The sequence below is a fragment of the Nematolebias whitei genome, chromosome 22, assembly GCF_014905685.2.
Source record: "Nematolebias whitei isolate Nwh7 chromosome 22, NemWhi1, whole genome shotgun sequence".
In the NCBI taxonomy this organism is placed as follows: Eukaryota; Metazoa; Chordata; class Actinopteri; order Cyprinodontiformes; family Rivulidae; genus Nematolebias; species Nematolebias whitei.
Window position 1 is genome coordinate 22,004,506 of NC_056519.1, and position 23,487 is coordinate 22,027,992.

The window sequence follows — 23,487 nt, forward strand, 5'->3', positions numbered from 1 at the left end:
AGCTAATGAAGAACTAATGGGTAGTTACTAAGAAAACCAAAGAGGAACGAATCAGGAGCTAATGGGAAGTTAACCAGTACTTACTGGGGAGCACACAGCCAAGCCTAATTGGAGGACTACTGGTTTGTTACCACAGAAACAGAGGATAATGTATCCATGTTAGTTCTGAATAAACCCTGAACCAGTGAGGTCACAGCTCGTAATTGTCAAAAACCTGTTTCCTAGGATTACTGATTTTATTACCCATTAGCTCCTGATTTGTTCCTCTTTAGTTTCCTTGGTAACTACCCACTAGTATTGATTAGTTCCTCTTTGTTTCCCAGGTAACTAACCAGTAGACCCCTAATAAGGCATGGCTGTGTGTTCCCCAGTAAGTACTGGTTAACTACCCATTAGCTCCTGATTCATTCTTCTTTGGTTTTCTTAGTAACTACCTATTAGTTCTTGATTAGTTCCTCTTCATTTACAAGGTCATTAACCAGTAGTCCCCTAATAAGGCTTGGCTGTGTGTTCCCCAGTAAGTACTGGTTAACTACTTATTAACTCCTGATTTTTTCCTGATTCGTTCCTGAGGCGTTCCCTAGTAGTGAATCAAATTTTGTGTACCTTATTGTAAAGTGTTACCTGTTTTTTTTTTTTTTTTTTTAATGAAATGCATGGACCGGTCCTACATTTTGAGCATCTTTTCTGTGTTTGTATTTTTTAATAAACTAAACAAATTGAAATCACAGTTTATATGGCAGCACAAGAGACCTAGAATAAGACTTAAGACACTTTATTTGCCAAAAGATAAAGGAGGAGCTGCTCTGCCTAATTTAAAACATTATTACTGGGCAGCTCAATTAGCTGCAATAGTCACTTGGATTAGGGGAGATGAGGAACCAATTTGGAATCGAATAGAGCGGGGTGAGCTGAAGCAAATATTATTGTCAACTTTGCCTTTTATTGATTCAAAATCTGTCATTAAACTAGAAATTGAAAATTAATGAATTAAACATACTCTGAAGATTTGGATGGAAGTAAAAAAAAAAAAAGATGAATGACACAGGATCAATATCTCAAGCTATGCCAGTCGAGGGTAATATAGACTTCCCCCTTCTGTATGGGACCAGGGGTTTAGAAAATGGAACACCAAAGGTCTCATGACTCTCAACCAGTTGTTTGGAGAAACATGTTTTAAATCTTTCTTTATATAAGAGGCTCTCACTTGATGGTATATTAAACATTAAATGTTAAAAAGAGAGATAGTTTAGTTATTATTTTTGCTTGTTGAAGGTGTTTCAAAGTGATGGATCCTTGCGAGTGGAGGGAGTAATCTTATTCATCACCAGGTGCATTGGTGGAGACAGGGGGTGGCTAATGGTGGCCTTGGCCACCATAGATTAATATTCGGTCACCCCAATCATTTGAGGAACGTCTGTGTCATTTATTTTATTCCTTGTGTTCATTTTTAAATTTTATTCCCTTTGTGGTTTATGTTTCATTTTCCTGTCTTCTGAGATCTTTTTAGTGTTCTTGTGTTTCCCTTGCTACTGGTTCATTCCTCTCCAGTGTTTTTCTCTCGTAGTCAGATCCTGCTCCTCCCACGCTCAACAGATTGTTATTGTCTCCCCAGGTGTTTGTCATTTCTCCCTCGGCCTTGTCTTCCGTTCCTTTTCCTGACATAGCAGTCATTCATGTTTGTTCGCTACATGTATTCCAGTGTCTATGTCCTTTGTGAGTATTTTGCTGCCTTGTCAGCGTTTCATTTTTTTTCTCACAAGGCGAACTGACAGACAGCTGGACAGACGGAGAGTACTGGCATTAAAAACACACTGGCAGATGACTGCACACAACTGTCACAAAATTACCACTAATTGTATTTTTTGGGTTCTTGTTCTGTTTATGCAAAGAAACAAGTCAGATATTTACACGTTTGATTTTGGCTTGTTTCACAAAGACGATTGTGCTTAATTTATGTTCTTTTAATGTTTGAGAAATTTCTGAACGTCCTATGCTTTGGGGAAGATGGATCTGTGTGAGTCACATGTGCACCATGGGACACACTATGTTGGTTGTAATTCATTTACCCTTTATTTATACAGGTAGTCTCATTGAGACACGAGAACTAATTTTCCAGAGAGACCTGTTTAGGGAGCAGATGGGGGTTAAGGGCCTTGCTTATGGACGCAGAGAGGGGCAAATGAGGGTGGGGGATGGTGTGGGTGCTTCACCTACCCCACCCACATTTTTGATGTTGTCGGAACCGGGGCTTGAACCGGTGACGATACGTGTAGCTCTGGGTGTCAGAAGAGTGATGACATCTTTATAAGGGTATAAATATATGAATTGCACAAAACTGTAAAAGTATATTAATGTATCAGTGGGATTTTGGATCTGGAGGTACGGTGGAGCAGTTGGTAGAGCTGCTGCCTGTCAGCAAGAAGGTCGCTGGTTCGAATCCCAGCCCGGGGCCTTTCTGGGTAGAGTTTGCATGTTCTCTCCGTGCATGTGTGGGTTTCCTTTCACAGGTCAAAAACATGCATGTTAGACTGACTGGTAACTCTAAATTTTCCCTAGGTGAGAGAGAGAGAGTGAATGGTTGTTTGTCTCATTTGTCTCTATGTGTTCCTGTGATGGACTGGAGACCTGTCTAGGGTGTCTGCTGCCTCTCGCACAGTGACTGCTGGATTTGGGCACCAGTGACCTCCCGCAACCGGAAACAAAAGAAGTGGGTAAAGATAATGGATAGATGGATGGATGGATGGATGGATGGATGGTTGGATTGATTTTGGATCTGTGAATCACTTTTAAGAATTTTATTTTCATCTTGATGATCTTCTCTGTTAGAATCATGAAAAAATGTGCCACCTCTGTGAACCTCCATCCTAACTTGGCAAGTTAAATTCAATTCTGTTTATTTATATAGAGCCAGAGAACAACAACGTTGTCTCAGGGCACTTTACAGGAACATTCACATACATAGAAAAACAAATTTGGGAAGTTCTCTATCTAAGGTAGTCAGCAGACTCGTTGAATCTTCATTTCGTTGCAGGCTCCCATCCTGTGCAAGCATAATGGCAACAGTGGAAAGGAAAAACTCCCTTTGAGAGGACAGAAAGGAGAGACAAATGAACACAGAATGGCAGGTCCAGATATAGGTCCAGGTGTACCTGAAAGACAAAAAACACATCAAGGATAGAAAAAATAATTACAACTACAAAACAGGTTGAGCAGAGTAAGTAAAGACAGTAGCAGAGTGAAGAAATGTGGTCAGGTTGTCCTCCAGCAGTCTAAGCCTATCCACCTTATTCTGCAAGAGCGTATGTGGGCTGCCATGACAGACAGGTACCGCCCCCTCCCGGTTTTATACTTCCGGTGAGCTAAAGCGAGAGGCACTTTTGCTAATGACAGGCACTTTTGCTAATGACAAATTCTAGTAATTTGTGCTGTAGCAGGAGGCTTAAACAATTCTAATATGAGTTCGGGTTCAACTTGTGCTGTTGTTGGCTGTCACAACAGCTCCAGAAAACTGAAAGACGAGCTAGAAACGTATTGTTTTGCACATCAACAACTTCGAAAGGCCTGTGTGTGCCCAGCGCGTTACGAACTGCACTCCATGCCGAGGAAGGAGGATCGAAAACGAGCGTGGCTGGCAGCTTTAAAACTCAAATACCCCCCGAAGAGAGTTTATGTTTGCTCCTTTCATTTTATTGATAAAAAGCCCACAGAGCTTCACCCCGACCCGGAGCTCTATCTGGGCTATGACCGGGCCCCACCAAAGAAAAGAAGGCAGCTCATCCGGACCACTGTGAGCCAGACAGCTTCCAGCAACATCGACAAAACGGCCGAATCTGTTCCCGGTGAGTGAAATTGAAAATGTGATTTGTCCCCGCTTCACATTTTAATCATGCTTAGCTCTTATCTTTTACTGAATTATATTATTATTAATGTTATAATTGTAATGTTATAATTACTATACTGTGGATGGTGTTAGCATCAGCGCTAGCTGGTTGCAGTGTTATTGTGGATGTTAGTGTATTATTAATTTAATTCCAAAATACTTTATCACTAAGAGAAAGTACTTGATTGGCAGCCAAATCCAAATCTTAAAGACAAAGTGGTTAGTAATTAACATCAGTAGCATGCTAGCAGAGATGTATATGATTTCATGTAACTGTCCGAGAATAGCTTTTTATTTAGCAACCTGGTAAAATTCAGCCCCCAGGGCTGTAAAAGTCTGGGGATTTTGTTAATAAAGAATATGTTGAGTTATTAGAGGCAGGTTATTTGAAACAGACACAGCTGAAAAAAAAACTTCTTTTAAACTCTTTAAAGAAAAAGCTTAAATGCAACCTAGCTCCAACTGATTTTTTTAAGGATGAAAAACTAAAATCTAATCACAATATTTTGATATTATAGCATAATTTGATGGGGCTTAGGAAAATTTAAGGGGGCTAAAGCCCCACTAAAACAGCACTATTGACATTTAAGATGTATCATGTGTGTACGAGTGTGGAATTACAAATTTCCTTCCTAAAACGTAATAAGGTAAGTGACACTTGACAGGTTGTGTTACGCTGATTTGATTTTGTATTTTTGTGTTATTCAGAGTGCACCGTAGATTCACCGTCAGTCATCCCAGACCTGGCTAGCGTCTCCACACAACCTCCTGGGCCACATCTGCACTCAGTCCACACACAGTGGGAGGACCCTTCGCTAAAAGATCATCATCAATACTGCAACACGTCTGGCAGAAAAGATGTCCAGGACAAGACGACTCAGTGTGATGAAGTTGCATTTTTTCTTCTACAAAATGACGCAGACGCTTTGCTGTACACTGGTATAGCGTTAGAAACATTTAACACTCTTGTGTCAGCACTGGAAGGAGATGACAACAATGAATTTACAATGCCTGTACAAGATCAAGTCCTTATAACACTTATGAAAATAAAGACTAATCGTGTCTGCAGCCCTTGAGTTGATGTTATACTGCTGCTCTGCCTTGTGGTGTCTGAAGTTTATCATGCTTAGACGTTTGGGTTGAAGATTCTTTGCTGTCCCAGCATTCCACCTGCGCTGCTCATCTGTACATGCTAGCCCCGTCTTTCCACTGATCACAGCATTCTGGACCTGTAACAATTTAACAGACTTCAGCTATCACTGCTCCTAATAAAATGAAACAAGTTATTTACATCCCTGCTGTTGTCATTTATTTTTTCCTTTTCTGTAAATGTTAGGTTGCCTTGCATCCAGTCTGTACTTTTTTAAAAACAAATAATATAAAAATACTGTACAGCCTTTTTAATGTTTAATTTTTTGTGACAGTAGATCACAGGCTGCACAATGCTCTGGCTTCCACATGTAAACACAGGCAGACAGGAAGCTCACAGCTTTCGCCCAGTTCAGTGATTCTGATTCAGTGATGTAAATATTCTGATATCCAGATAAGTGATATACCTTCCACAGAATAGCTGCCGCATGACTGCATGATTTTCCCAATCCGGCGATACAGGAACAGCCGACCGTTTCTACCACTCCACTTTCTCTGAGCATGACCCATGCTAAGTGTTTAGCTTGACCAACGCTCTGGCTCGGCTCAACAGCTGCTTTCAGAAAGATAAAGTCGCCTTGTTTCTTGAGCAAAACTGTATCTATTTTGTTGCTGTGGAGGTAATTATACGCCTCTGTGCTTTTATAATTCCGCAATTCCTCGCCATCGACGCCTTCAGAAAAAACAAGGTAATTAATAATATCGATGTAGGTAATTCCGGGCCATGATTTCATATCATCTACCCAGTCCGTGAGAAATGATGGGTGAGACACAGTTAACGACTTATCTTCGCAGCTTTTTAAAACATCCTTGCAATGTATCCACCTCTGATGTGCTGCCATTTACTTCAGGTAAAGGAAACTTTTGTGTCAAAAACATTAAATTGCTAGCAAGTGTGTTAACCCACAAACGTAAACAACAGCGCGGGATCGCGGGCGGAAGTAAACAACCGGCTTCCGCTATGAATTATGGGTAGTGGCGCCAAATCCGGAATAAGGTGGATAGTAGCATAACTAAAGGATAGCTCAGGAAACCCAAGTCAACCCTAACTATAGGATTTATCAAAAGGAGAGTCTTAAGCCTAGTTTTAAAACTGGATAATGTGTCAGCCTCACGGACAGAGATTGGAAGTTGGTTCCACAAGAGAGGAGACTGATAACTGAAAGATCTTCCTCCCATTCTGTTTTTGGAAACTCTAGAAACTGCAAGTAAACCTGCAGTCTGAGAGCGAAGTGCTCTGTTAGGAAAATATGGAACAATAAGATCTGTAATATAAAATGGAGCCAGGTTGTTGAGAGCTTTGTGGGTTAGAAGCAAGATTCTGAGTTTGATTCTGGATTTGACAGGGAGCCAATGGAGAGAAGCTGGAGATATGATCTCTCCCACTAACTCCAGTTAAGACTCTGGCAGCAGCATTTTGGATTAACTGAAGATATTTTAAAGAAGTATTTGGACACCCAGATAATAAACCATTGCATTAGTCCAGCCTAGATGTGACAAATGCATGAACCAGTTTTTCTGCATCATTTTTAGATAAGCTGTTTCTAATTTTAGTGATATTACGCAGGTGGAAGAAGGTGGTTCTAGTAACATTTATAATGTGGGGGATAAAAGTCATGTCTTGATCAAAAATAACACCAAGATTTTTAACATTAGAACTGGAGACCAGATTAATGCCATCTAAGGAGGGAGAAAGACTGAAAAATTAATTCCTAAGTTGCTCAGGTCCAAAAACCAAAGCCTCAGGGTGCATTCACATCAGCCTTGTTTAGTCCGCTTTAATTAAACGCTAGCTCGTTTTCCTAGGCAGTCCAGTTTGTTTGGGGAGGTGTGAACGCGCCATCGAACTCTGTCACGGAACAAAAAGGCGAGCTCTGGCCCCGGCTAAAACCTAGGTCTCGGTCCGGTAGAAGAGAACTCCAGCGCGGTTCGAGTACAGTGTGAATGCAAGCAGACCGGACCCCGCTCCACAAGCAAGAAGTGGAGTACAGCACAACGCAAACAAACACGCATTTCTCTTACCTTATATGGAGTCATCAGCTGCCTTGTGTGAAAAACAATATTCTCCATGGTCTTCTGCCTCATCTTCTGCTCATGCTGAGTCCATTTTTGAAAAATGACAAAATAGAACTCTTATAACTGCTAAAACTTGATGCCACTCCATTTTTGTTTTTATTTCCAGGAGAAGACAAAGTGTCTTCAGAGGTTTTTGTGTTGTTTCTTTCAGTAGTTCTTGGTGCAGCGCCCCCACAGGCGAGCGGGGGAATAGGTTGGTTCAGCAGGTTGGTTCGACTGCACAGTGCAGTGTGAATGCAAATGCACCAGCTCAAATGTAAACAAAATGTCATGAATATTGGTCCCCAACCGAACCGAGTCTACCGGACTATCTGGTGTGAAAACAAGCTCAATCTTGTCTGCATTCAAAAGCAGAAAATTTAGAGTCATCCAGATTTTCATGTCTTTAAGACATGCTTGTAGTCTAAGAAACTGATAATATTCATTGGGTTTCATGGACAAATATAATTGTGTGTCATCAGCATAACAATGAAAATGTATCCCATGCTGTTTAATAACTTTACCTAATGGAAGCATATATAAAGTAAAGAGTATTGGTCCAAGCACTGAGCCCTGAGGAACTCCATGACTAACTTTGGTGTATGAAGAAAATTCATTATTTATATTTACAAACTGGAATCTATCAGATATATATGATTTAAGCCATTTTAGTATTTATCCTTTAGTGTTTTATGAACGGGCAGACAGACTGACCTTTGCATTCATTTTGTATACCTGGTTTGTGAAAGTGCCTAATAATTGACCCAACAAATATACAGAATTGTCCATTTCCTTTGGATGTTGGGTTATATGCTGAGAAGATTAAAAAAGGCAGATGATCAATAAGGTTCAAGATAAATTATTTCTATCTAGATATAACACCCCCGCCCCAAATTAGCAATTGACTATTTTACAGTCACTAATCCGCGTCCGTAAAATTGGACATCATACGCATCAATTGTGTCACAGTTATTTTTGATCAGCCTTTTAATCTCTTGCTTTGGTCCCTTACACCTATTTTTATTGATGTTTATTTATAAATGTATTTAGAAATTAGTTGTATTAATATTTTACATGGTGACATCGATGTGCAATAATACCGAGTGACTGCGGATCCCAGATAAACATATGAACTCTGTTTAGACCAACTGTATTTCAATAAACCAGAAGTAGGCATGGGAGATCACAAAGCATAGCAAAATGCTAACTTTAAGCATGGGCATTAGTAATTGTAAAAAAATCAAACAAATGTACGGATCTGATAGATTTGCTTCTATGGACTGTACTTATATAGTGTCATTCTATCTTATCAAGATACTCAAAGCGCTTTACACAACAATCTGTGTCCTCATTTACCCATTCATACAGCACTCTACTAGATCTCTACAAAGATAATTTAACAAATCATTCCAAAGAGACTAATCAGTGCTTTAGATTACATTCATACTAAGGGACACACATCGGAGGCAATGAGGGGTTCAGTGTCTTGCCCAGGGACACTTCAACATGTGACTGCTGGTGGATTCAAACCCCCAACTCTTGCATTGGAGGATGACTGCTCTAACCATTCAGCCACAGCCACCCCACAAGGCATTTGTTGAATGAAAACTATAGGTAATAAGACTGCTTCAAATAAATATACATAATTTATAACTTCACATAAACCAGTCACTGTTTTCTACAGACTGAAATATAAATCCATCAGCTGTTGACTTTGTTAAAACATCTGTCACTTATGACTTGAGCAACATTCACTGACTCTATAATTATATGTGTTCAAAGTTTTCTCCTTTATGGCATGACCCTCAACTAAACTGATTTGTGATTTGAGCAGAACAGAAATGTGAAAAGTCTGTTTTTTTCTTATTTCTGAAATTACAACATTACCAATCTAGTTTTTTGAAGCTCTTAGTAGTTTGTGGTTTATATTCCATTGTGAATATTAACAGTTTTGTTTGCAGACTAAAGGGCCCTGCGTACTCTTATCTGAAGCGACAAAATTGGCTCTTATTGGCATAGTTGCGTGACGAAAATGGCATCATTTTGTTCACAAAGCAGCTTCGCCTGTGTCTTTCTGACAGAAAGCCTAGGCCAAACTTTTTCTCACATATGCGCCAGGTATTGTGTGACTGGTTGGAAGTTTGTGGGTGTATTTGTCAAAGAGGAAATGCACTCAGACTTTCAGCTGTACAACTCCTAACACACAAAATGAATCCAATGACCAAGAAGTCCTGGATGGAAATTGTGTAGACCTAATCCGTGGAGGGGTCTGTCGGCTGAAAAGTGTGGTTCTCTCTTAAAGATAGATTTGTGGCCAAACGGTGGATGCAAGGACAGAGTGGAGACTCTAGTGGGAAGAAACCCATGTGGTGACGTATACTGCAGCGAGAGGGGTTTCCCAGGAGCTCTGCATCTCATGGACTATGAAAGGTGTGTGCAACAACGAACATCCCACAACCACGTAACCGCGGGTCGACTGTTCAGCTTCGGATGGAGCATTCTGGGCCTTTAAGTCGACGTGTGTTTGAATTGGTAGAAGCCAAAGCCTCTGCTGAGCCTTTTACAGTCTATTCCTGTTCAGTGATTGTATTAGGCTTGATGCCGGATTAGCTCTCCTGATCTGTGTCTTATTTTGTTTAGTAAACTATTACAGCGCTGTCGTTTTGCTCGAACCTCACACAACCATTACCCACAATCCTTTGATCACATCTTACTTAGTTTGCTCCTTTAATCAGCATCTGTGTCCTCTCCTCCCCGAAGCTCCAAATCAGTGGAAAGACTCAGGATGTGTCGGAGTAATCTAAGGTCCACCTAAATGTAACCGTAGAGTCCATTCGTCCAGAAAGCCTTGAGAAACAACAAAAGAAGCCAAAGACATTTAAAAAAAGATGATAACTGGAGGGAAGGCCACAAACCTTGCTCAGAAGTTGGGGTGATGGTTTAGGGTTACTGGTCAGATCCAACACACAATGAAAACCACATCAGAGTAAAACCCATTGTGCTTAAGAAGCTTCCACTGAAATCTAACTCTGGTGTAAGAATTAGACGGCTTGGTGCTTTTTCTGCCTTGCTCTAAAATCCAAGGATTAAACAGGCTCATGGCAATAGTTTCACAGTTGTTTATCCAATAGGCCAAGTCAAGGCAAACACATCCCACTGAGGGTGACAGACTGCTGGTTTGCTTTGCCATCCAAACACTTCAGCAGATGGTTTTACTTTGAAGATCTTCTCCTTTGTTTGGAGCGTGACAGCCAAAGTATGTTTCCTCACCGCAATGCTCCGTAATGATGATACCCTTCATGTGACGATCAGTTTGAACCTCACTCAGTTACACTGTTTTTTTTAAGTACATTTACAACCTGTACCTGAAAAAAACTCCAAGTTTGACAAGTAGTGATGTTTTTTTTAGTAGTAGTTATAATGAAGGATCTACATGCAGGCTCATAGACAGGAATAGGTGAGAAGAAGGGAAGTGAATACCTTGAACAAAAAAAAGGTGCTGCAGTGGACCAAAAACACTGAAAATCTGGTAGTATCTTGATGCTTTCCATCTGCACTCATAAGTCAGAATTTATAGGTTCCAAGTAAAAAAAAAAAATCAACTGGAATGCAAAGACTCAAAGTCAGAAATTTTTCACTAACCCTGACCACAACATCTGATATGGATTAAACAGAGGCATTCGATCCAATGCTTCACTAATATTTAATAAACCATTTTTATAATGCTGTCAATTTCAAGTTGTGTTTATTTGTTATATGCACGTTTAACACAAGGTTAACAGTACAATGACATGTTCAGGATGAGAAGAATCGATTTGACTCACTAAAACAACAAAGAACAAACAAACAAAAAATACTAAAGCATGCAATAAGGGTACACAAATAAAATACCAAAAATTGAAAAAGTAATTATAATATTTACAAGGTCCTAAAGAGAGATTGTAAACAACAACATGGTAGAATATAACGGTGCAGCAGGATGAATTTGAATAAGTGTTTCAAGGTACTAATATAAGCTAAAATGCGCAATATATAATATGTATATTGCACACAACTAACATATATGACACAGGTTGTGTGACAGGTTATTGCACAGGTATTCACTGAGATTGAGTTATGATGGTAAGGTAGATACTTAGATACTGTATTGTACATGATACAGCCGTATAAGCCTACATACAGCCTACATAGTGCAGTAGCAATAAACAATAAACACACTAGGTGTCACAAGCTAATATTAGTCACATTAGTTGTCACAGATGTGGCTTGGTGCAAAGTTCTTGCTAGTTGTTCAGTGTTATTTATCGAGAGTTCAGTAATCTGAAAGCTTGTGGGTAATAACTGTCCTTTGGTCTTTTTGTACACGATGACAGACTCCTGTATTATCTGCCTGAGGGTAGTAGACTGAAGAGTCCTTGAGCTGGGTGGGTGTGGTCCTTAATGATGCTGCGTGCTTTACGCAGACATCAGCTGTGGTAGATGTCTTGGATGGTGTGGAGACTGCTACCAGTGATGTCCTCTGCTGTTTGCACCACCCTCTGTAGGGCTTTCCAGCTCTGACTGGTGCAGTTCCCGTACCACCCTGTGATGCAACCTGTTAGCAGGCTCTCAGTGATGAACCTATAAAAGTTTGTGAGCATGCTGGTGTTCGTACCAAACTTCTTTAGTCTTCTTAGTGTGTAGTGTCTTTGTTGGTCTTTCTTGACCACAGTGTCTGTATGTAATGTCCAGGACAGATCCTCAGGAATGTGAACGCAGAGGAACTTGACGCTGCTGACTTGCTCCACCTCAGCGTTGTATATGTAGATGTTGGAGTGCTGGCCTCCATGTTGTTTCCTGAAGTCCACTATAATCTCCTTTGTTTGCTGACAATAAGAGAGGTTATTTTCCTGACATCAGCTGGTCAGTGATTTCACCTCGTCTCTGTAGGCACTCTCATCATTGTTGGTGATGAGGCCCAGGATGGTGGTGTCATAAGCATACTTGAGGATGACGTTAGAGCTGTGCTTGACGGTACACTCGTGTACATAGTAAATGGAATGGTAAATGGACTGCATTTATATAGCGCCTTTCTATCTTATCCAGACACCCAAAGCACTTTTACACTACAGTCTGTGCCTTATTTACCCATTCATACTGCACTTTAATATCTATACAAAGCTAATTGAACAAATCATTTTAAAGAGACTAATCAGTGCTTTGAGATCACATTCATACACCGATGGGACACACATTGGAGGCAATGAGGGGTTCAGTGTCTTGCCCATGGACACTTCGGCATGTGAAGTACTAGTATAGTGAGTAGTATAGTGAGTACAGGAGTGGACTGAGGACACAGCCCTGAGGTGTACCAGTGCTGAGGACTAGTGTGGAGGAGAGGTGACTGCTGAGTCTCACAGCCTTTGGTCTGTTGGTGAGGAAGTCCAGTATCCAGCAGCAGATGGACCTCTCCAGGCCCAGTGTGGTGCGCTTGGAGACCAGTTTGGAAGAGATTATGGTGTTGAATGCTGATTTGCATCATTCATTCACACACCTCAGCATGTACAGTGTTTGAATGGCTAGAGTGCAGATGAATCCATGATCAGCTTGAGTTGATAACGTTAACATTATTGAGCAACAATCAACAAACCCTGCTGGTTCTCCACACTGCAATTGGAATATGACCGAGTTGAATACATCTATGTTCACATGGGAGCTAGCAGTTTTTCTTTTTACCCTCCAAACGTTTTAAACTTTCAGTAACTTTTTTAAACCGATACCTCACTTCTGACAGGTCATGTCTTTTCTCAGTGTCTCTATTTATATTAATTTCAGTTACTTCTTCTTCTTTTGGCTTTTCCCTCTTCTGTGGTCGCCCCAACAAGTCATCCTCCTCCACCTCACTTTGTCCTCTGCATCCTCTGTCCTCACTCCAACTACCTCCATGTCCTCTCTAACTGCATCCATATATCTCCTCTTTGTCTTTTTCCTGGCAGCTGCATTTCTAACATCCTTCTACCAATATACCCACGGTCCCTCTTCTTGACATGCCCAAACCATCTAAGTCTGGCCTTCCTAACGTTATCTCCCAGTTGTTCAACTTGGGCTGTACCTCTCATGATCTCATTCCTAATCTTATCCAGCCTAGTCACTCCTAAGGAGAAGCTCAACATCTTCATTTCTGCCACTTCCAGTTCTTTCTCCTGTCTTTTTGTCAATGCCACTGTCTCCAGACCATACAACATAGCTGGTTTCACCACTGTCTTGTAAACTTTTCCTTTGACCTTTGCTGACACCCTTTTGTCACAAATCACTCCTGAAACTTTTCTCCATCCACTCCATCCTGCCTGGACTCTCTCTTCTCCTCTTTACCACATTCCCCATTTTCCTGGACAGTGGACCCCAAGTACTTGAAGTCCTGCACCTTTGTCACCTCTGCTCCTTGTAGCCTCACTGTTCCACTGGCCTCCCTCTCATTCACACACATGTACTCTGTCTTACTACAGCTGACTTTCATTCCTCTTCTTTCAAGTGCATACCTCCACCTCTCCAAGTTCTCTTCCACCTGTTCCCTGTTCTCACCACAGATCACAATGTCATCTGCAAACATCATAGTCCCTGGGGATTCTTGCCTGACCTCATCTGTTAGTCAGTCCATCACCAGAGCAAACAAGAAGGGGCTCAGAGCCGATCCTTGATGCAATCCCACCTCCACCTTGAAGCTATCTGTCACTCCTACAGCACATCTCACCACTGTCCTGCTGTCCTCATACATGTCCTGTACCAGTCTAACATACTTCTCTTCCACTCCAGATTTCCTCATACAATAACAAACCTCCTCTCTTGGCACTCTGTCATATGCTTTTTCTAAATCCACAAAGACACAATGGAGTTGAATGAATGTTCAATGAATGTTGATTATTTTAAATGAAAGAGTAATGATGATTTATACACATAGAGGGAATCAACAAAAATTATGTAAAACAATGTGGTCATTAATTTTGTCACAGTAATTGGGTTGTAGAGTTTATGGCTAACAGTGAGACTGACTCATAAAATACGCATTTGGCTGATTTGGTTTAATGAATAAATCATAGATAATTCTAATAAATGACTAAATGTGTTTGTTTCTTGGACTTAAATAGACCTTAATTTGACTAATGTTAATTAAAACTGACAAGATGGAAGATAACATGGATTAGTCCGATGGTTTAAGGTTAAAGTTGACTTTACTGTAATTTCCATCACATGTGGTACATGAAGTGGAACAAAATTGTGTACTCAAGGCCCCAGTTACATCCAAAAATAGCAAAAATATAAAGTATAAAAAAACAGTATACAAGGATCTAAGATATATGCTAAACAATTAATGTAATATAATACAGTGTATTAAACAGCAGCCTGAACACAAGTCTGTTGTGAGCAGATGGGTATGAATACAGCAGCTTATGGTAAGAAATTAGCAGCACAGATAAAGTGTCAAATGTCCATTTAAAGTGGGATTACAGTGATTTTCCTGGTTAGGGATTCATGAGTCTAACAGCTTCAGGGTAGAAGCTGTTCCTCAGTCTAGTGGTTCTATAATTAATGCTCCACAACCACCTGCCTGAGGAGAGCGGGGCAAAAAGTGTGTGCTGGATGAGTGGGGTCTTTCATGATGCAGGTGGTCCTCTTCCTGCATCTGGAGGTGTAAATGTCTGTGATGGTGGGGAGGCTGACTCCAACAGTCTTCTGTGCAGCCTTCACCACTCTCTGCAAAGCTTTTCTTTCTGCAGCTGTGCAGCCTCCATGCCACACGTTGATGCTGGAGCACAGGATGCTCTCCACTGCACACCTGTAGAAGGAGGTGAGGACTGAGCTTCCCAGCTCAGCTCACCTCAGCTGCCTGAGAAAGTAGAGTCTCTGATGAGCTTTCTTGATCAGGCTGGTGGTGTTGTTGCCCCTGTTGAGGTTGTTAGATGCTGGAAACATGAACAAGAGTAAAAGAAAATAATCTGAAAACTGAGTGCTCTTGTAAACTAATTAACAAATTAAAGTTGCAAACCCTTTGAGCACGTGTTGCCATTTGACTCAGGTAACTGTTTTATTCAAGTGAAATTATTCACACAGATAGTTATTTTGGACTTCTATACATTTTGGACCTCTGAGTGGAGACCAGATTTATAAGGAGGTCACTTATGAAAAAAAACAAAACAAAACATAATGGCCTTTGGGACTGTTCTGGTTTAAGCTGTTTAAATATTTGTTTGACGCAGTCAGACTTTATTGTAGCTTCCTGCTAATGGATGAACTTGCTGACAGACGGGAACCAGTTCAAAATTTACATTTTTTTTGCCAGGAACTCTGAGGATCCAGTAGGTTTACCACTAAGTTGCACTACACTTTCCGAACAGTGACTCATTTCCGTAACATTTTTCACATCTGAAGATACGACATGTGACATTATTGTGTCTGTTATTCTGTTGCTGTAAACCATTAAAACAATACGAGCGGTAATCTCAGAATGGTGACTAATCTGTTAGCGTCTTCCTTCCTTTCGAGGTGTAGCCACTCAGGCTTGCTGCAATGTGTGAATTCTTACATGTTTTTCTCTGTCAAGTAAAACAGTAAGTGCCTGTAGGTGTGTGCATGCGCTCCAAATTAGAACTCACACCTGTGCAGAGTGCACAATCACACTTTCTTTCACACCCAACACTTTGACCTCTGCAAGTTTAGAAACTTTCCCCTCGTCCTTTCCTTGCTCTGAGCTATCACACTTTGACAACACTTTCCCCTTCTTAAAAATTCACACAAACACGCACAACAAAGCAAAGCCGCTGTGTTTTGCGTCAACACCAGCGTAGGCAGAAACTCGTTTTCTAGGGATAATCAAGAGTGAATGCAGATGACTCACCTGGCTTCAGGCTGAGAAACATTCAGGGGGCGATCCACTGTTATGACTGGAATTCTGCCCTGCCCTACACTTACTCTAACACCCTGAGGGGCTCAAAGAGATGCAAGGTGAGAGGTGGAGGAGGCCACACAGGGTAGGACATGCACCTTAATAGCCTAGATCTGTTGGCATAGCAGTAGGTCAGATTCAGTCAGAAAAAAACAACATGTTGGTAATTATGGCCAGTTGTTGGCTCACAGGAGGTGGCAAAAGACGCAAAATGTCAAATTCTGATTGTAGAATATTATTACTGAGGCTTAGTTTAATTTTCATTGTTATGCTGATGATACACAATTATATTTGTCCATGAAACCCAATGAATCCAATCAGTTACTTAGACTACAAGCATGTCTTAAAGACATAAAAACCTGGATGACCCTACATTTTCTGCTTTTGAACACAGACAAGACTGAGGTTTTGGTTTTTGGACCTGAGCATTTTAGGAATACATTTTTCAGTCTTTTGTTCTCCTTGGATGGCATTAATCTGACCTTCAGCTCTAATGTTAAAAATCATAGTGTTAATTTTGTTCAGGACATGTGTTTTATCCCCCACATTAAAAACGTTACTAGAACTGCCTTCTTCCACCTGCGTAATATCACTAAAATTAGAAACATCTTATGTAAAAATGATGCAGAAAAACTGGTCCATGCATTTGTCACGTCTAGACTGGACTATTGCAATGGTTTATTATCTGGATGTCCAAATACTTCTTTAAAATGTCTTCTGTTGATCCAAAATGCTGCTGCCAGAGTCTTAACTTGAGTTATTAGGAGAGATCATATCTCTCCAGTTTTAGTTTCTCTCCATTGGCTCCCTGTTAAATACAGAATAGAATTCAAAATTGTACTTCTAACCTACAAAGCTCTCAACAACCTAGCTCCATCTTATATTAGAGATCTTATTGTTTCATATTTCCCAACAGAGCACTTTGCTCTCAGACTGCAGGTTTCTTTGTGGTTCCTAGAGTTTCTAGAAGCAGAATGGGAGGAAGATCTTTCAGTTATCAGGCTCCTCTCTTGTGGAACCATCTTCCAGTTTCTGTCTGTGAGGCTGACACAATGTCCAGTTTGAAGACTGGGCTTAAGAATTTCCTTTTTGATAAATCCTATTGTCATGCTGTCTTAAGCTTAGACTACTAAAGGACAAATTTACCAAATTTCCTTAAATAAATTGTTAAAGTTGAATAGTTTTCATTTGATACTATTTCTATCTTAACTTGTGATTCTTGACCTGCCATTGTGTATCTGTTCCTACCAAACCCAGCCAGTCGAAGCAGATGACCGCTTGTCCTGAGTCTGGTTCTGCTAAAGATTTCTTCCTCATGAGGGAATTTTTCCTTTCCACTGTCGCCTTCATGCTTGTTCAAGATGAGAGTTCTGTGATGAGTTAAACTCAAAGCAGTCTGTTCCTCAGGTAAATAATGTTAATTTATTATTTTTATAAATTAATGTTTCTGTTCGGTGCCCTCAGGTGACTTCTGTTGTGGCTTGGCACTATATAAATAAGCTGAATTGAATTGAATTTAGAGAAATGATACTGCTCGTGTCAGCTGCCAACAAATGTGTTGGGAAAAAATGCAAAACATTTTAAAGAACTCCTCACATGTCCAACTGTTTATAACTGTTTCTTTAAGGTTTTCGATTGATAAATGTGCAACTTTAAAAGCCTCAAGCTTGCTGAATAAAACAGAATTTTTTTTTTTTTTATTCAACAGAGTGAAGTTAAAAATGGGAATTTCTTCACTGGTGGACAATCTTAAAGTGTTTTTAGAAGGTTGCTAATTGCCTAGAGAAGCTTTAGTTTGAACGTTTCTTCTTTGTTTTGGGAACACCTAATTGGTGAATTGGTCCAGTCATGTAACCCATTAATTCAGAGCTGGCCCTCCCAGTCCCATTTGTTTCTGCAGACACCTCTACTTAATTTGCAAACCCTCCATTGCTCTTTCCTGACCTCTTTATTTTCACTATTAAATAAGACCAGGTATTGGGATGTATAAGATTAAGAAAAAACAGATGGTTCTGAAATCATGCTAAGGCCCCACTCACACTAGATATCCACTCCACAGTAAAACCATAATGTTCAACCAGAACACAGATGGTAGTGAATCTACTTTTATTAATTAGGCTTTTAAATTACCCAGTCTGGTTGACCATCAATACATCAGAGCATTGAGCCACAAAGCCAACTTACCTTTTCATGTCAACGTTACAACTCTTGTTGCTTGGCAGACACAAAAGTACAATGGCAGCAAGTTGACTTGAAGTTAAAGAGATGTATGAACGTTCTTTATGAATGATGTGTGGGTGAGTAAATGATGGCACAGACTGTGTTGTGGATAGGAAGGTACATAGGACAATAGGACTATATAAAAACAGTCCATTTACCATTACCATGCCTCTTTGTCTTGTTCATTAATCACACAGAGATGGAAGGTGTCTAAGCTGGAAGTGTTTTTTGAAAGTGCTTATTCTGGTTGCAGAACTGAAAGCAGGACTGGCCACACTGGGCTCATTTATTGGCTACAAGCGTAACTGTGACAAAGTCATGAAAATCCCCTGGTGCAGATGTACTACTTTTTGAAAAAGTCATACCCTACGTGACCACACAGAGTGTGATGAGAACTCAGGATATCAACTCAGCAATGCAAAGTTAATTAAAATAAAATAATTGACTAAATTGTAAAAAGTAGAAAACAACTTATTTAAATGCTGTGTTGTCATCATTGAATGTTCTCATACAGTGACAAAATTAGTTCTCTACATTTAATCCATCATACGTGAGATACACCCAGGTGGAGCAGTGGGCAGCTATGTAGGTGCCCGGGGAGCAATTAGGAATCGGGTGTCTTGCACAAGAATACCATGAGATGTGAGTATGGCGGGGAGTTGAACCCATGACTTTCTGGTCCCAGGTTGGCTGCCCTACCTCTACCTCATCACACTGAGATACTCACCAAAATTTGGTGAGTAGTAAGAGAAAAGCAGCATCATGATTGCCTTCATGCCAAAGGAAGTATTCCAAATGTTCTTCAATCCAGCCATAGTCTTTCACAGTGGTCTTCAATCCTAGTCCTCGAGGGCCACCATCCTGCATGTTTTATAATAAAATAATAATATTAATGTCATCACAATGTCAGCACTGTATGTTTCCATACAATGGCGAAATTAGTCTCTGCATTTAACCCATCCACCACCAGGTGGTGCAGTGGGCAGCTATTGAAAGCGCCCGGGGGCATTTTGGGGATGAGTTGTGCTGCCCAGAGACGCCACGTTATATGCAGTGACTGGGGATCGAACCTGAGACTTTCGGGTCCCAAGCCGGCAGCCCTGACTCTACAACATCTTGGCCCCCTTATGCCTCTTATACATTTCAAAGCCCGGTCTGTTCTGGACCGGCCACAATCAGCCCAGCTTTGGTCTTCCCCGGCTCTGGTTTTGTTTGCTTTCAGCAGAGTGCCACTTCAATGTGGGCGAGTTCTTCAAATCTTCTCAGCAACAACTGCACCTCGTCATTTGTCCAGGGCGTTATAGTGCTATCTTTTGCATTGACATTTTTTCTAAAAAAAAAAAAAAAAATAGAAGCTCTTTGTATCACACAACCAGCCATAAATAAGTAGCTGAAGGAAATGGCGGTAAGGAGCAGTCGCTGGAAATATGACTCATCTGTGACATGACAACCAGGGCTAGCAAATCAATAAATGGCCAACAGTCTGCTGACATTAAATCTGCAGCACCAGTCTGGCCCGAATGGAACCCAAGGTGTCTGGGTTCAAATGTCAACACTCAAAACACGAGGCGGAAAGAGCCATTAGACGGTTCTTCATTCTAACATACCTGATTTGAATAAATGGAGGGTTAATAGGCTTCTGCAGAATATAACAAGTTAATTCAACCACTGAATTAGATGTGTTGAGCAGAGAAACAAGTAGATCATGTAAGAATGTAGCCCTCGAGGACCAGGATTGGTCACCCACAGTCTAGTAGGTTGTGTTGGTTGTGGAGAGTGTAGCAGGATTGTTATCCTGTGTGAAGGGGACCAAAAATCTATTTTTTTCTGCACTTCAGAATAAATAATGTACACGTTTATTTTGATTTTTCTATTAGTAATTTTGGGATTTTCATGAGCTGAAGACTACTTTCTCTCATTTTCCAGTCTTTTAAAGACTGCAGTAGCCACTTGTACATAGTTGAGTAATTTCATTAAGCTATTTATTGTGACACTTATTTGAAATGAAATATCTGCACTGGCGCTTATTTTATTTTTCGTTACTGCTGACATATTTCTCTCTCACTTGGGGTTGCACAGACCACCTTTTTCTTGTATCTTTTTTCTGTGTTACAATAATACAATCTGAAAGAAGAAAAAAAAAAAACGCTGCTGGAAAACTACAAAACAGACTGACCTGAATGTCTCTTCTATTTATGTGTTGAAACATCTGGAGTCAATTGGACAGTATTAGGACTCAGCCATTGCTGTGTGAAAATCCCTGTGAAGGATTTGATGGTTTGGCACATTGCTCCAAAGCTGTTAAGCCTGTCACTAAGTGCCCCAGACCGACGGGTTTGATTACTGGGGGGTCTCCACAATCATTTTCCCCAACACAAACTGATATAGCTGCTTTACTGAAGCGGCTTTTTATTTAACAACCTTGCAGAAAAAATAGGATGTTTTGACAAATGTGTCATAACTGGGCTTATGTTTGGTAACCTAAAAATGACTTGGCTAATTTTTATCTATACTGGTCCAATACCATATTTGGTACAAACAAATGTTGGCTCTTGTGTTTTATAGTCCATCCATCCATCCATTATCTTTTACCCACTTCTTCCTTTTTAGGTCATGGGCGTCACTGATGCCCATGTCCATCTATCACTGTGCGAGAGGCGGGGTACACCCTGGACAGGTCTTTAGTCCATCACAGGGACACATAGAGACAAACTAGACAAACAACCATTCATTCTCTCACTCATACCTAGGGACAGTTTAGAGTTACCAATCAGCCTAACACGCATGTTTTTGATCCGTGGGAGGAAACCGGAGTACCCCGAGAAAACTCACGTATGCATGAAGAAAACATGCAAACTCCACCCTGAAAGGTCCTAGGCTGGGATTTTAACCAGCGACCTTCTCACTGAGAGGCAACAGCTCTACCAACTGAACCATGTTTTATAGTGTATGTTCATATTCTAAAGAATTAGATAGAATTGGGACGGCTTTGGATGAGTGGTTAGAGCAGTTATCCTCCACTGCAAGAGTTGGGGGTTCGACTTTACCAGCAGTCGCATGCCAAAGTGTCCCTGGGCAAGACTCTGAACCCTACATTGCATTCGATGTGTGTCCCATTGGTGTATGAATGTTCTAAAACACTGATCATTCTTTGTATAGATCTAGTAGAGTGCTGTATGAATGGGTAAATGAGGACACATATTGTGTTGTAAGGCGCTTTGAGTATCTTGAGAAGATAGAAATGTGTTAAATACTGTACTGTAAATACAGTCCATTTCCATTCACTTGATGTGAGTGATGAGCTGGCAACACAAGAATCAAGTGGTGTCCGACATGATGTCTGATTGTGGCTTAAGGTTTGATAAAATGTTCAGTATACCAAGGGGAAACAGATTTCTCTTTGTCAGAGAATTTAGAAAATTATCGTATGGCCGGTAAGAATAGAGACTGTATAAAATTGTTTTCCCGTGTGTCTCAATTATTGGCTTCTGCTGCACATTTTGAAGAATAAAAGTTGGTTGTTAAATGATTTGTCAGTAAATGCTCTACAGTTTTTTTTTCTTCCTTTTGGCTGCTCCCTTCTTCAGGGGTCGCCACAGTGAACGAAATTGCCAAGATTTGACAATTTTATTTTATTTTTTAACACCGGATGTCCTTCCTGGTGCAACCACAGACCACCGAGCTACCACAGCCCTCTGTGTGGAGCAGAGAGCTGCTATCTAGGGTGCTTGGTGGGGCAGATGATGGGGGTTAAGGGATTTGCTCAAGGGCCCAGAGTGGGGCAAATGAGGGTGGAGGCAGGTGTGGGTGCTTCACCTATCCCACACACATTTTGATGTTGTTGGTACAGAGAGTTGAACTGGCAATCTTCCGATCACAGGCCCACCTTCTCTAACCTCTGCACCACCACTCCCTTTAACTGCTCTACAGTAAGATGGAAAAATTCCACTGTAAATCATCAAATCCAGCATTTCTGACAGAATACAAAGTTACTGCTGTGTGTTCAGATGAGTCTCTGGTTTTCTCATCCTCAAACAAATCATAAAAATGTATTCTTCTTTAAAGCTTCTACAACTTATCTGTTAGTTGATCATTTTTTATAATATTTTCATTTTGTTATTGGTACTTTAGTATTTCTTCTTCAGTGTTTAGACTCTACATGTGTTGCAGAGAAGCTTTATTTATTAAAGATTTATTTCCCAGCAGATGGGGAATTTTGGAAGCTGTTACAGACAAGATTAACAGAGTTGCCAAAAGGGGAGAATCTTTGTCATGTGTCAGTAGGGTGTGATAACCCCTGAAGTCTGGATCCAACAGATTCAGTGTGGGACGGTGTTGGAACTGGTCCCTGAGACATGTCAGATTGGTACTCAGCCAAAGCTGATGTCCAAGCTGATTCCACACGCTCAACTAGGGAAAGATTGTGCGACCTAGATAGTCACAAGAAGACCTCCACACGATGCAGTCAGTATGCTGTGTGTGAATGGATGTCTTGTTGAAAGACTGTAACAGGGTTGTCTCATGAGGGGTAAGATATTTGCAGAGGGTCACTGATGTAGAGCTACGTCTTCAGGGTTCCCCACATCACCACCAGAGGGGACCCCCATATGTTCTATAACATCAAGATTGGGCCTCTCCCCTTGATGTTGATGTATGTATACATGATGGCCATTTGTGGTAACATTTCATGTAAGGTCTTGCGGGTCATTTTGAGCCAGAACAGCAGGAGGGTTAACGAGATTGAGTCAGGTTCTTTGGACGGGTTCTTCTTTGTTCTTCAGTCATTTGACTGAAGAAGTCTTTTGGATAAAAAACGAAATGTTTCATCAAAGAAGAACCCCAGAGGACCTGACTCAACCTTGTTAGATTTATCTACCTGGATTACTGTGCATGCATCAGGACGAAAGATTCACCCCTAATTACAGAACCACCGTCATCACTAGAGCAACACTCCAAACACAGCTGTCATTGCCTTGGTGTTAATGGCAATCTAAGGGTGTGACGGTGAACCTGTAGTCTGACTGATCCCAGGCATTTAGACTCAATGTTGAGTTACGCCAGGTGTTATAAAGAGTCTAAGACCTACTGTATGTCTGGATAGCAGGAGCAGATGTTATGAGGTTCTGTAATGCTTGTTGCATAATTTGACAATGCTTCTTACCAGAACCTTTGAAGAGCATTCGCATCCACTCAAACACTGTGCCAGTATATAACCTTCCATCCATCCATCCATCCATCCATCCATCCATCCATCCATCCA

At 40.8% G+C, this 23,487-nt stretch overlaps 2 protein-coding genes across 2 annotated transcripts in view; both read left to right on the forward strand.

The window, feature by feature from the left end:
• The window catches only part of ntf3 (neurotrophin 3), a 67,750-nt gene that overhangs the window by 18,584 nt on the left and 25,679 nt on the right, over window positions 1-23,487 (forward strand). The gene's annotated exons all lie outside the window — the stretch shown is intronic.
• Window positions 3,316-5,173, forward strand: LOC119428357. Its single transcript, XM_037696033.1, has 2 exons — window positions 3,316-3,842; window positions 4,592-5,173. The coding sequence occupies exons 1-2, from the start codon at window positions 3,458-3,460 to the stop codon at window positions 4,957-4,959; spliced, it is 753 nt and encodes a 250-aa protein (XP_037551961.1). The 5' UTR covers window positions 3,316-3,457; the 3' UTR covers window positions 4,960-5,173.